At 43.0% G+C, this 13,433-nt stretch overlaps 1 protein-coding gene across 2 annotated transcripts in view; it reads left to right on the plus strand.

Annotated features, from left to right (window-relative positions):
• ACSL5 (acyl-CoA synthetase long chain family member 5) overlaps window positions 1-12,129 on the plus strand; it is a 42,585-nt gene extending 30,456 nt beyond the window's left edge. Inside the window, exons 12-22 of one of the 2 annotated variants that reach the window (XM_028481584.2) lie at window positions 968-1,102; window positions 2,209-2,343; window positions 2,863-2,958; window positions 5,907-5,979; window positions 6,261-6,349; window positions 6,629-6,745; window positions 8,257-8,400; window positions 9,020-9,121; window positions 9,600-9,671; window positions 10,064-10,200; window positions 10,938-12,129. In XM_028481584.2, coding sequence (XP_028337385.1) covers window positions 968-1,102; window positions 2,209-2,343; window positions 2,863-2,958; window positions 5,907-5,979; window positions 6,261-6,349; window positions 6,629-6,745; window positions 8,257-8,400; window positions 9,020-9,121; window positions 9,600-9,671; window positions 10,064-10,200; window positions 10,938-11,022 — 1,185 coding nt within the window. In that variant the 3' untranslated portion in view covers window positions 11,023-12,129. Of the gene's footprint in view, window positions 1-967; window positions 1,103-2,208; window positions 2,344-2,862; window positions 2,959-5,906; window positions 5,980-6,260; window positions 6,350-6,628; window positions 6,746-8,256; window positions 8,401-9,019; window positions 9,122-9,599; window positions 9,672-10,063; window positions 10,211-10,937 lie in introns of both variants that reach the window. The other variant, XM_007120874.4, reaches the window with a different exon arrangement.
• Window positions 12,130-13,433: the final 1,304 nt, after the last annotated feature.

The following is a 13,433-nucleotide window of genomic DNA, read 5'->3' on the forward strand; positions in this document are numbered from 1 at the left end:
ATGGCTGAGTTCTAATCTTGGCATCACCCCTAACCTGCTGCAGAGCCTTCCTCTGTTGAGTCTGTGTGTGTCCCACGGAGCAAATGCTTCCCGCTGCCTTCACACAGGGTGCCTGCAAGTCCAGGGAGCTCATAGCCGGGAGCTTACTATCTACCCTCAATTCTGAGCAGGGATACGAGGCATTGTTTTTTCTTTTTTCTTTTATTTGGGTTAGAATTTTTGAAAAGACCTAGGGTTAGAGAAAAGGAGTTCCCCACAGAGGGGCGGAGAAGGAGCCTTTGATCCAGGTAAGGTGTCCAGAGTGTTTAAGGTGGAGCTGTTGAGGACTGCGCGGCGACTGCGGGGACAGCTGGCCTCCTGTGAGTGGACGCCAAGCTTTTAGGCTACTTGAGGCTGATTTGAGAACCGAAAGCAAAAACACAGGTGTTATTAGGGTTGGAAAAATCCTCTCTGATCCCTGCTTAAATACCTCTTCAACCAGCTTATCTGTTGATGCATGAAATGCCAAAATGGAAGATTCAGTTCCTTGGGCTAAAGTGTTGATATCTGATTAATAAAATATCAATTCTAATAAGCATATTTTTTCACATTTTACCATGTCTGAAACTGAGATGGTCTTACAATCGTAGGCGTGTTCTAGTTTGAGTGGCAGTGTTTTTTCTTAGTGCTACATAACGAATGGTCTCTTACAAAGGATGATGCCTTAGACCCTCACCCAGAGCTGTGGGCAGAGTAGGGCTGGGCCTTCAGTCTCACAATCTGTCTTACCTGTCCTGCCACCTCAGCAGAAGTGAGTTTCTATCTTGCCTAGGGGGTAGGGTCTCAGAGTTCTGGGTACATGAAACTTCAGGAGTCGGGCGTCCTGTCCAGAGAAAAGTGCCCATGGACACCCTCAATTCTGTTCCATACAGACCCCACCCAAAGTGGTCCTTTGGCTCTGAGCTCTGCTCTTTGGTTTTGTTTTTAGGCTGTTGTGTACTCTTGTGGAGCCAGAGTTGGATTCTTCCAAGGAGATATTCGGCTGCTGCCTGATGACATGAAGACTCTGAAGCCCACAGTCTTTCCCGCGGTTCCCCGACTCCTTAACAGGGTCTATGATAAGGTGCTAACCTTGCTTCTGTTGGGCTGGCCCTGAGCTGCCGGAGCTGTCTGGGGCTTAGGCCTGACTAAAGCTCTTAGGAACTCTATGTTACTAAGAAACGTGCTCCACTTCTACCCCCAACCCCTACCAGCATCCACTTATAGCCACACTTACAAGTGCAGCCTTGAAAAACCGTAACAGATGAAACTCCCTTTCCTCTGGATGAGATTAGGTGGATGTGATCTGGAGAAGGAGATTAATTCAGAGAGTTGGGGAGCCCCTCAAAATTCAGCTGACTTACTGGTAAATTGTTACTCTGATTTCATAACACCTACTTGGTTTAGTGTGCTTCTTGCTGAGGTGCCAGGCCCCACGGTAAATATTTCATATGCGTTCCATCATTTAATTTCTACAAAAGCCCAGGAAATCATGCCAACACTTATGATCCCTAACTTACAGAAGAGGAGACTGAACCTTGGAGGTTAAATAACTTGTCCAGGGTCAGATCTAATAAGGAGTCGGGCCAGAATCCCACTGTCACGTAACAGTTTTGGCTGTCATTGATCACTGCTCTGTTTTTCATTAAGGTTGGCAAAACGGTGATTTTTCTAATCCAAGCATTTCTCTTGCCTTCATTAGCTGAGTTTCTTCCATAAAGGCATGAAAATTATTTGATTTTTTCCTTTATCAGTCTTCAAAATAATGAACTGGTACCCCAGCGATCTTCAAAAATGGCCAGTGGGATGTTTTCTTTGTAATGTTATGACACTACATACATACATACGATACTGAATCAAAAGTCCTAACAGTGGTACCCATTCAGCTGTTTAATCAGTACTCCCAGGTAACTTTACTGTAGATAGATGCTGACTACCTTTTGAGGACATGCTATCTGAGTTGTCAAGGTTGTTTGCTAAGGACAAGGAATTTGGAGGAGCTGGAGCTCTGTGTGTATGTACTAAGTTCACTTCTTTCTTAGTGTGGGCTCATCATTATTCAGCACACCAGTGCATGAATAAGAGCCTCTTTCTTATGAAGCTAGGAGGCACTATCTCTTGCTCACTGATGAATGGCCTTGGTGAGTATCTCCAGTAGGTTTCCAACTAAGAGGAGCTGTCACTCTGCAGGTACAAAACGAAGCCAAGACACCCTTGAAGAAGTTCTTGTTGAACTTGGCTGTTGCCAGTAAATTCAGTGAAGTGAAAAAGGGTATCATCAGACGCAACAGTTTCTGGGACAAGCTCATCTTTGCAAAGATCCAGGTACGTTGGGTAGATTATGGATGGAGCCAGGTAAGTATCTGGGCTGCCCACTGACTCAGCACACTTTGCTTTTCCTTTGATGGTCAAGCATCTCTTTAACTGGAGAGACTTTTGCACTTTCTGTGTTCACTCACCTTTTGAGATCTCTCTGGGACAACTTTGTCACTAAAGGGATTTGGTCAAAAAGCAGAAAGTGGATTTTTCTTAGGTTCTAGCACTCCCATTCTCTTAAGTGGTCTGTTGAGGTTGTAGGTAATTTGAAGGGCCCAAGAATACAAATTATTTGAGGAAAAAAAAAAAATTGCAGGTCTGGTCCCAGCTATGGATGGTGGTGACGGTAATAGCGAACATTTTAAGTTCTTTTCTACAATGCTGGACCCTATTCTAAGTGCTTTGTAAATTAACGAGTTTAATTCTCATGACAACACCAGGTAGGCAGGCTGTTCTACCCATTTTGCAACACAGGAAACTGAAGCAAAGGGAGTAGTCTTCAGCAGGTCTTTTGTGTCTATTAAACAGGAAAGCCTGGGCGGGAAGGTTCGTTTCATGGTCACCGGAGCTGCCCCCATCTCCTCTCCCGTCTTGACGTTCCTCCGGGCAGCAATGGGATGTCCGGTAAGCCCAGCACCTTTTTCTGGATGATAGCTTATTTCACTTTTGCACAAATAAAGCTCACTATTTAAATAAAAATGAAAACACAAACGAAAAGTAAGTACCACAGAGAAAGCCAGCCAAAATCTCAAAATCAAGAGAAAATATCCTTCCAGTCACCTCTTAATGCACCTGCGTACAGAAACCTTTACACAAATGGCATCAGTATTAACAAAATTTTGCCATTTGCAGCGACATGAATGGACTTGGAGGGCATTGTGCTAAGTGAAATAAATCAGACAAACACAAATACTGTGTGATATCGCTTACATGCGGAATCTGAAAAAATACAACAAACTAGTCAATATAACAAAAAAAGAAGCAGACTCACAGATATAGAGAACAAACTAGTGGTTACCAGTGGGGAGAGGGGGAGGGGCAATATAGGAGTAGGGGAATAAGAGGTACAAGGATATTTTGTACAACACGGGGAATATATTCAATATTTTATAATAACTATTAATGGAGTATATAACCTTTAAGAAACAGCATCAGTGTTCTAAAATACTTATTAAACAGTGCCCCATTAACATTGCTCCTTGTCAAATAAACACCATTTTAATGGTTTTTTTTTGGGGGGGGGCAGGTTTGTTTTTTTTGTGTGTGTGGTACGCGGGCCTCTCACTGTTGTGGCCTCTCCTGTTGCGGAGCACAGGCTCCGGACACGCAGGCTCAGCGGCCATGGCTCACGGGCCCAGCCGCTCCACGGCATGAGGGATCCTCCCGGACCGGGGCATGAACCCGTGTCCCCTGCATCGGCAGGCGGACTCTCAACCACTGCGCCACCAGGGAAGCCCCATTTTAATGGTTTTGTAATAGTTTATTGAACGTACCCAAATAAGTAGTCTCCTATTGATGGACACTAGAGTTGTTTACCACTTTTTTTTGTTATTATAATCAAGTGATAAGGATACTTGTGTATATTTATGCAATTATCAATTTAGGATAAATCCTTACAAGTGGGGATTATTGGGTCAAAGTATATGGGTTTTTTACATGTTAATGTAGATTATCACACTTCCCTCCAGAAAGGTCTTGTCTTTTTTAAGCATTAATGCAAATAATGCACAAGTCCTGATATCCCCATATTCTTGCTAGTGCTTTTTCAGTCATTTAAATCTTAGCCAACGAGAGACATGAAAAATCTTATGGCAACTTTGTTTCCTTTATTAACACTAAACATCTTTTCTACTGCCTAGGGGCACTTGTATTTCTTTCATGAATCACTCGATTACTTCCTTATAGAAAAATGAGCAAAGGATAATTTGGTTCTCTTTCACCTTGCTTCCTAAGAGTTCTCGTATGGTCATAAAATCAATCTTTGTTGTGTTAGAAATATTTTTCCTAGTCTCACCTTTTTGCACTGTGTATTGCTATATAAAAGTTTCAAATGTGTATGCAGTCAGTCACCTTTTCAATGTGGCTTTATAATTGTTTAGACAGGGCTCCTAACCCTCAATATTGCATAAAACTGTTTTCGTCCAGATCTGCTGGTAGCCTTATGGTTTTACTTTTTTCCAAGTAAGTCTCTGCTCCACCTGGAATTTAGTAAATGGTCTTGAGTACAGATACAGTCTCATATTTTTTTTTCCACAAATGGCTAAGTAGTTCATTCATTCGGCCAACATGCACAACATGAATGAAACAACGGCCTAAAAGAGAAAAACAAATACTGTATGCTAACACATGTATATGGAATCTAAAAAAAAAAAAGGGTTCTGATGAACCTAGGGGAAGGACAGGAATAAAAACGCAGACGTAGAGAAAGGACTTGAGGACACGGGGAGGGGGAAGGGTAAGCTGGGACGAAGTGAGACAGTAGCATTGACATATATATACACTACCAAATGTAAAATAGATAGCTAGTGGGAAGCAGCTGCATTGCACAGGGAGATCAGCTCGGTGCTGTGTGACCACCTAGAGGGGTGGGATAGGGAGGGTGGGAGGGAGATGCAAGAGGGAGGGGATATGGGGATATATGTATACATATAGCTGATTCACAACTAACACAACAAGGTAAAGCAATTATACTCCAATAAAGATGTTAAAAAAAAAAGGTTCTGAATTGATGCCAAGGTCAGAGTGCCTCTGGTCTTCCAAACTAGCATCCTCTTGGCCAGTCTTAATACCTTCCTTTCCCTCAGCTCCTAAAACCAATAGGTCAGAAGGTCCTATTGCCACACCCCTTCCAGAAATGCCTTCCTCTCCTTCTCCACCAGCTCTGCCTATGACAGGCCATAGACCCACTGCAGCCCATGCACTTATGTCCCCACATCCCCTCTCCAGTCAAGATTATCCTTTATACCAGGAGTGGGCAAACTGCAGCACAGGCCAAATCTGGCCCGTTGCCTGTATTTATAAGTAAAATTTCAGTGGAACACATCCATACCCACTTATTTACATATCGTCTACTGCTGCTCTGGTGCTACACTGGCAGAGTTAAGTCGTTGAAATAGAGACCAAGTGGCTCACAAAGTCAAAAATATTCACTATCTGGTTCTATATACAAAAAGTATGCCAACCTCTGTACCATACCATAGCTATTCCCCTTAAAAAATGCTACTCACTTTCTTCAGCTCCTTCAGTAGCACTCCATTGCCTTGGTTCAAGTCTGATTGCCATTGGGTTGCCCATCGCTCAATGAATAACTCGCTTTTTCCCATCAGCCTGAAATGCCACATTTCCCAAAGTATAGTATGTTTCCATACTTTGGTCTATTTCTGGACCCTTTTGGTTTTTGAGTGAATCCACAGTTGTAAAGATTTCGCAGCTCAGGCATAAATTCAAGGTATTAGGACACTAAGAGTCCTCCAACTCTCAGAGACCTTGCTTTCCTCATGTCTTGCCATAGGGCATGGCCGGTTCCCGCTTTATCTTGAGTAAGTCTCAAAGCCCTTCTTTGGTTTGCGCAGGTATTTGAAGCTTATGGTCAAACTGAATGCACTGCTGGCTGTACAATGACATCACCTGGGGATTGGAAATCAGGTAGGTTCTGTGTCAACTGGGCAGGAGGTTCAGTGGTTGGGAGAAGGAGTTCTAGATGAACTAGGACGTAGGCGTTTAGATAACCTCAGTGCTGTGGATGAATGTGGCAGATGCCAAACCTAAGCTTTGGTCCAGGGCTTCCTATCTTGGCTCTCCAGCACTGGTGCCAGATGACTTTTCAGTTTTATTCTTTTAGAGTCAATCCATAAATATCTCTGAAATATGGCTGGAATTACCACCGTTTCACGGTATCCTGGCTGATTGAGTACGGTGTGTTTTAGGCCACGTTGGAGTCCCCATCGCTTGCAATCATGTGAAGCTGGAAGATGTGGCCGATATGAACTACTTTGCAGTGAACAATGAAGGACAGGTGGGTAGGCTGTGCCGGGCAGTCATTTTCAATCATAGTGGGGATGTTTGCATCAGAAAAAGCACACAGTTGTGAGCAGGTTTGTGTTTGATTCTATTGAGAATTTTAGCAAGGAATTCAGTGTCTCTGAGCCTACCTTTCCAGTCCCCACAATGGGGATTAAAATCTGGTGCTCTTCATACATTAGTAGAAAGCATCAAATGATTCAAGGTGGTAGGAAAGTAGGCGTTTTGTAGCAGCCTTTGCTATTGTCACCACCTTGTACCATCTTATGTGCAGATCTGCATCAAGGGCACCAATGTGTTCAAGGGATACCTGAAGGACCCTGAGAAGACAGAGGAAGCCCTGGACAAGGATGGCTGGCTTCACACAGGAGACATTGGTCGCTGGCTCCCGGTGGGTGTTGCTTCAAAACTTCTGGGAGTCCCTACAGAGGAAAATTAGGTGACTTTTCCAAAGATGAAGTGTAGTAGTCTATTTTGTTGTTGTTGTTGTTGTGATTTTCACTTTTATTGAGGAAGAAATTGTGATAACTCCATGGGCCTATAGTGTTTGCCTTTTATGAGTTTCAAAGGGATAAGTTTCTTTCCACTTACATATGGAGACATATCAAAACAAGGATGCAGGATTTCTAAACAAGGTGTATGCAGAGGCTAGTTTTTGCCCCTTGGTGACCTTCACAGCCTCTCTTGGTGGAAGACACTGAGACATTTTAAAAGCATAGCTTGCTAACAGTTGGCAGTAAGTAGTCTCTGTCAACCCCCTCTGTTTTCCTGAGAGTGGAAATTAAGGCATGGTAATGATGGAGCCTTAAACCCCTGTAGAGGATATTCCAAGAGCTTTCCTCTCTGGAAGGTTTTTGTCTACTATGTGCCGGGGGGGCAGGAATGTAACCAGATTTAAAACTCCCTTCTTGCTCAATATTCTCAAGATTTAAGTGATATTCAAGGAATGTTTGACAACAGATCTCTAAGAACACCGGTCCTAATGATGTATTTCATAGATTTGGGTCTAGTGGTATTTTGCTAACAGATCTGTTTCTGTATGACGAGAGTTCTCAGTTCTAATAAGCCTACAATGTAGGCAACAGATGTGTCCTCCCACTGGAGGTGTAAAGGGCTGAGCCTTATTAATCACTTTCAGATAATGTCTGTTAGGCTGAATTGATGGCTCCTTTCTTGAGTCGGCCTTGTTAATGGTTCCAAGGTTGGTTCAGTCTGCTGCGCCATGCAGGGTGTGATCACGTGGACTGTATTTGCCACTTGTCCCAATTCTATAATTCAAATCCCTAAAAACCCAATTCTGTAATTCAGATCCCTAAAACCAATTAGCCCAGAAAAATGAAGCTGCAAATGACCTCTGGTGGCTGGTCAGAGAGCCCTCCCCAGCCCTGCTTCTGTCCTAACAAGCGCAACTACTGACTTGCTTGATTAGCAGTGGCACAGTAGAGCTGTATAGCCTGCTCCCAGATCTAACAGGAGGGATACAGAAAAGGGAGTCAAGGAGAGGGAGAGCTAATTCAGAAGTCTTAATAAAAGATAACACCTTCCCTATTCCTGAGAGTTCTGGAAAAGGAGTAATTGGAAATTAAGTGGTTGGAAATTCAGAGCTGCAAAATTTCTTCGTTGGATGAGGCAACCATTTACACAATGCCAGTGGGTCCAAGGGACTTTTTCCAAGACTGCCCACTGACTCTTCAAAGACACACGCAGTACAGGCAGGTTTTGAAGAAAGCTGCCTTCCTCCCCTTTCCCCAAAGCCAAGAAAGAGAAATGAAAGATTGCCCAAAGGTCAATGGAGAGGTCAAGTTTAAAGAAGGAAGATTACCTCTGACTTCACCTCTCTCTTCACTGACATCACTCAATAGGGCTCAGAAACACTGATGGTGTTATCTCTGTCTCCTGTAGAATGGAACTCTGAAGGTCATCGACCGAAAAAAGAACATTTTCAAGCTGGCCCAAGGAGAATACATTGCTCCAGAGAAGATAGAAGATATCTACATCAGGAGTAGCCTGGTGTTGCAAATTTTTGTACATGGGGAAAGCTTATGGGTAAATATATATTGTCTTAACTACAGTTTCAGGCACAGACCATGCCAACTTCTACAGCTAAAGGAAATCTGTATAGGTAGATTTAGGATGAGAAGATCTGAGCTTATAAAACTAAAGAAATGAAGCCACACTCCAAACCTCAAATAAGGCACTATAAATGAAAAAAAAATTCTTTGAAACTATGATAGACTCTGTAAACAAGTCAGTAGAACTGTTACAACAGTTATACTAAAGGGTAGCCATTCACTAGAAGAGCCCCATGGTGCACTTCGTTTCCACTACAATAGGAGTTCTTCTGGCACAAACTGTCTTACATATCCTGCACTTAAACTTAGCTTCTTGGGAGTGGGGGAGGATTGATATGGACAGGCCAGAGATGCTTTAAGCTTAATGTTGAGCTCCACTTCTATTCATGTTTGAATAGAACATTTTTGTAGAGATGTTGAGTGGGAAAATGGGATCAGAGTTCCCTGAGGGTTTGAAATATATGGTGAGAAAACTGTAGGACGCCAGCACTGAATTTCAGGGCTTGGGAACAATCATGCATTGAGGTAACACTGCTTTCTTTCCCCACTGGGGGGCAGTGCTGCGCTAGCTCACATGCCTGTTTCCTTTCCAGTCATTCCTAGTGGGAGTGGTGGTTCCTGACCCAGATGTGCTTCCCTCATTTGCAGCCAAACTTGGGGTGAAGGGCTCTTTTGAAGAACTGTGCCGAAACCAAGTAAGTCTCACTCAGAAAAGCCTATGCCCACCCATGGGCCCGTCGTGGGAGGGGGAGGCCTCCCCAGCTTGGGCACCCACAGCTTCCTAGAGCCTCCTCTCTGGAAGAACAGACCCTTGCTGGGTGTGGACTGACTGCTTTTATTAGACTGGAAGAGAGGACGGGGAGTTTAAAAACAACAACCAAAATCCCTATTCCTTTTATAGTAGCATGTGCATTGTGGAAAAAATAACTGGAAAGTGGGGAATTAAATAATGCCATCCAGAGAAAAACCCCTGCTACCATTTAGATTTGTTTTTTTCTTCCCATGACTTTTTTTCTTTGAGCAACATTTAGGTATCACATGTGCTTGCACATACCCCCACATCCTGCTTTTATCCTGATGAGTTTAGCAGGCATTTTGAATTGGTTCATGCTCAGCCTTTCCTTTAGGCTCTTTTTCAACAGCCATGCTCTGAGCTATGTTTTATATTCCTAGGTTATAAAGGAAGCCATTTTACAAGACTTGCAGCAAACTGGGACAGAAGGTGGCCTTAAATCCTTTGAACAGGTATGTACTACTCATGTTATCCTGGTCTCTCATGTCATAGTTTTAAAGTTCGCATTTATAATGGGGTTTAAAATTTAAAAGTACATTTTCCAAGGAACCGATTTTAGAGGTGCTGTTAGCCCATTAATGACAGTGACCTTTGCATTTACCTGTAGAGTCCCTTCATGCTGTTCATTATTCCTCCTCCTTCTCTACTCATGTCTTTCCCAAATTATTAGTGTGTGAGAATGGGCATGTGTTACCTTTCTCTTTACCCTCCCACTTCATCAACGCCACTTTTATAAGGGGAAATATTCTTTAAGGTTCTTCACATAGCATTTAGAGGGCTGTGCGGGAACAGTCCACATACATCACTATTAAACACGTGTGTATGTGTGCATCTTCTCTTCCAGGTCAAACGCATCTATCTTCATCCAGAGCCATTTTCCATTGAAAATGGGCTCTTGACACCAACCTTGAAAGCAAAGAGGGGAGAGCTTGCCAAATACTTTCGGACTCAAATCAACAGTCTGTACGAGAAAATCCAGGAGTAGGTTAAGGTACTTATGGCTGCAAGGGGCTCAGAGGTAGCCTGCCTTGTGGGAATATGGATTAAAAACTAATCTTACGTTCATTTTTTTGTCTTTCCTCCTGTCTGTTGTTGTAGCTACCTACTAAATTATAAAACCATACTTTCGGGGCTTTTTAAAAATATTAAGCGAGAGAACTTACCATGTGGAAGCTTAGCCTTGAACTAAATAACTCTTGTCCTTCCCATCTTAAATGTTGCTGACATTTAGGGCTACTTCTATCAAGATACCTTTCTTCAAGGTCCATTTGTATCTTTGTTCCTTCCTTGTGATCTCCAACCTTTATAAGTGATAACTAGTTCAAGGGCCAAAGTGACCCTTTGGGGATTCTTCCGTGTTTTCTAGTAAACCTAAATTGTTGGCAGTCTCAACATTTAGGCCTTAAGAGAACTTTAAGTTCTGAAAAGCTGTTTATAAATTCATGTTTTCTAACCATTCCACGAAACCACCAAAATTGAGTTTTAAGCTATCACAATATTAATTAATCGTATCTGTGAGACAAATTTCTTCTTTGTACTTCTGTGTCCACTGAAGTTTGTGTCCAGAAGGGAAAAGTTTGATCACTGAGCATTTCCTAAACCCTGTAGTTTCTCTGACTTGGGAGAATTTAAAACTGGGCCTATGACATTTTGTCCAAAAAGTATGTTCTAGCAGTGTTTTCTGCAGTATACCTGGTAACTGAACCTCTTCCCGACAGTTTGCTGCCGAGCTGGAAACTGGGGGAAGGAGCTGAAACTCATGTGAAGTGCACTTTTGCAGTAAGCGAAGCAAGCACTGAGTAACAACCTCCTGAACTGGGAATGAAGACCTATGGGGAAGCATGAAGCCTGCACAACAGGCTTACCTTCTGGGAAGGAACTAACTGATCTTTCCTCCCCTGACTCAGTTCCTGCTGTACCTTACACCCCTTCAACACGTGCTGTTCCACTTGTAAATGTTAAGCATTCAGAATAAACCACTGCAGATAGCTTAAGCTGTGGTGTGTGTTTCCCCACAGACTGTGATGAGAACCAGCCTCAGACAGGACCCCTTAACAATCATGTAAGCTAGTGGCTCTCTCACTTGGCTACACACTAGAATTACCTGCGAGTTTAAAAAGAATATTGAGGCCTGCGTGACACTTAAGGGATTCTGATTAACATGGTCAGGGGGTACAGCCTGGGCATCAGGATTGTTAAAAGGTCCCCAGGTGACTCTAGAATGCCACCAGGTTTGATAGCTACGTTGAAGACCAGGCCTTCTTATCCCACAGCTGTGAATAATTAAATACCAGTCGAACCCTAACTCCAACTGAGCACAATTCGTGTTCTTTCTCCTTTATCATCCAAGTAGTCTTGAACAGTGTTCCTTTCTGGTCTCTCACCGGAATTAAGGAGAATGTTCCTGGATGGTCTTTCTAGACCCTGAGCCCAGAAGAGCTGAGGAAACGTCTATTCTTGGATATTTGAAACAGAAGGGCAGGAAGGAATTAACTTCCCTCCACGTCTAACTCCCGCTGTCTCCCTGACCTCCTCTCGCACGCCCCCTTCACTCATTCCAACTGCACCACACTGGCTGCCTTCCTGTCCTCAAACATGCCAGCCACATTCCAGCCTGTTGTTCTGCCTAAAAATGCCGATACTCCCAGAGACATGTGATCTGTCCTCTCCTCCGCGTTAAATGTCACCTCCATCAGACTGTCCCACCTGCTTTCTTCATAATACATGACTCCATCGGACATATATTTTACTGTCTGTCCACCTCCCTACCCCTCACTGGAATGAGGCAGAGTTGTGCTTCATTCATTGATGAATCCCCAAGTGCCCTTCCCTCATTGTTAACTGTTAGAAGCCAGACCCCCAAAGCTCAAGTTCCCTGCCTTGGAAAGAATTACTACTGGAATAGGTGACTACTATAATTCTACTCATGTGTTTAGAAGAGCCCAAAAAATAGCTTTGTATACTACAAAGCTACAGTAATCAAAACAGCATGGTACTGCCACAAAAGCAGACACATAGATCAATGGAACAGGATAGAAAGCCCGGAAATAAACTCATGTGCTTATGGTCAATTAATCTATGACAAAGGAGGAAAGAATATACAATGGAGAACAGACAGTCTCTTCAATAACTGGAGCTGGGAAAACTGAACAGCTACATGTAAAAGAATGAAATTAGAACATTCTCAAACACCATATACAAAATTAAACTCAAAATGGATTAAAGACCTAAATGTGGGACTGGATACTATAAAACTCCTAGAGGAAAACATAGGCAGAACACTCTTTGGCATAAATCACAGCAATATCTTTTTGGATCCATCTCCTAGAGTAATGGAAAGAAAAGCAAAAATAAACAAGTGGGACCTAATTACACTTAGAAGCTTTTGCATAGCAAGGGAAACCATAAACAAAACAAAAAGGCAACCTACAAAATAGGAGAAAATATTTGCAAAGGATACAACCTACAAGGGATTCATTTCCAAAATACAGAAACAGCTTATACAGCTCAATATCAAAAAAATAAACAACCCAATCAAAAAAGGGGCAGAAGACGTAAACAGACATTTCTCCATACAGATGGCCAATAGGCACATGAACAGATGCTCAACGTTGCTAGTTATTAGAGAAATGAAAATCAAAACTACAATGAGATTTCCTCACACAGGTCAGAATGGCCATCATCAAAAAGTCTACAAATAGGGCTTCCCTGGTGGCGCAGTGGTTGAGAATCTGCCTGCCAATGCAGGGGACACGGGTTCGTGCCCCGGTCTGGGAAGATCCCACATGCCACGGAGCGGCTGGGCCCGTGAGCCATGGCCACTGAGCCTGTGCATCTGGAGCCTGTGCTCCACAACGGGAGAGGCCACAACAGTGAGAGGCCCGCGTACCACAAAAAAAAAAAAAAAAAAAAGTCTACAAATAAATGCAGGAGAGGGTGTGAAGAAAAGGGAACCCTCCTGCACTGTTGGTGGGAATTGGTGCAGCCACTATGGAGAACAGTATGGAGGTTCCTTCAAAAACTAAAACTAAGTTACCATATGATCCAGCAATCCCACTCCTGGGCATATATCCAGAAAAGCTGAAAAAACTAATTCAAAAAGATACATGCGCCCCAGTGTTCATGGAACCACTATTTACAATAGCCAAGACATGGAAGCAACCTAAATGTCCATGGACAGATGAATGGATAAAGATGTGGTATATAAATACAGT

This window comes from Physeter macrocephalus, chromosome 20 (genome assembly GCF_002837175.3).
Source record: "Physeter macrocephalus isolate SW-GA chromosome 20, ASM283717v5, whole genome shotgun sequence".
Classification (NCBI taxonomy): Eukaryota; Metazoa; Chordata; class Mammalia; order Artiodactyla; family Physeteridae; genus Physeter; species Physeter macrocephalus.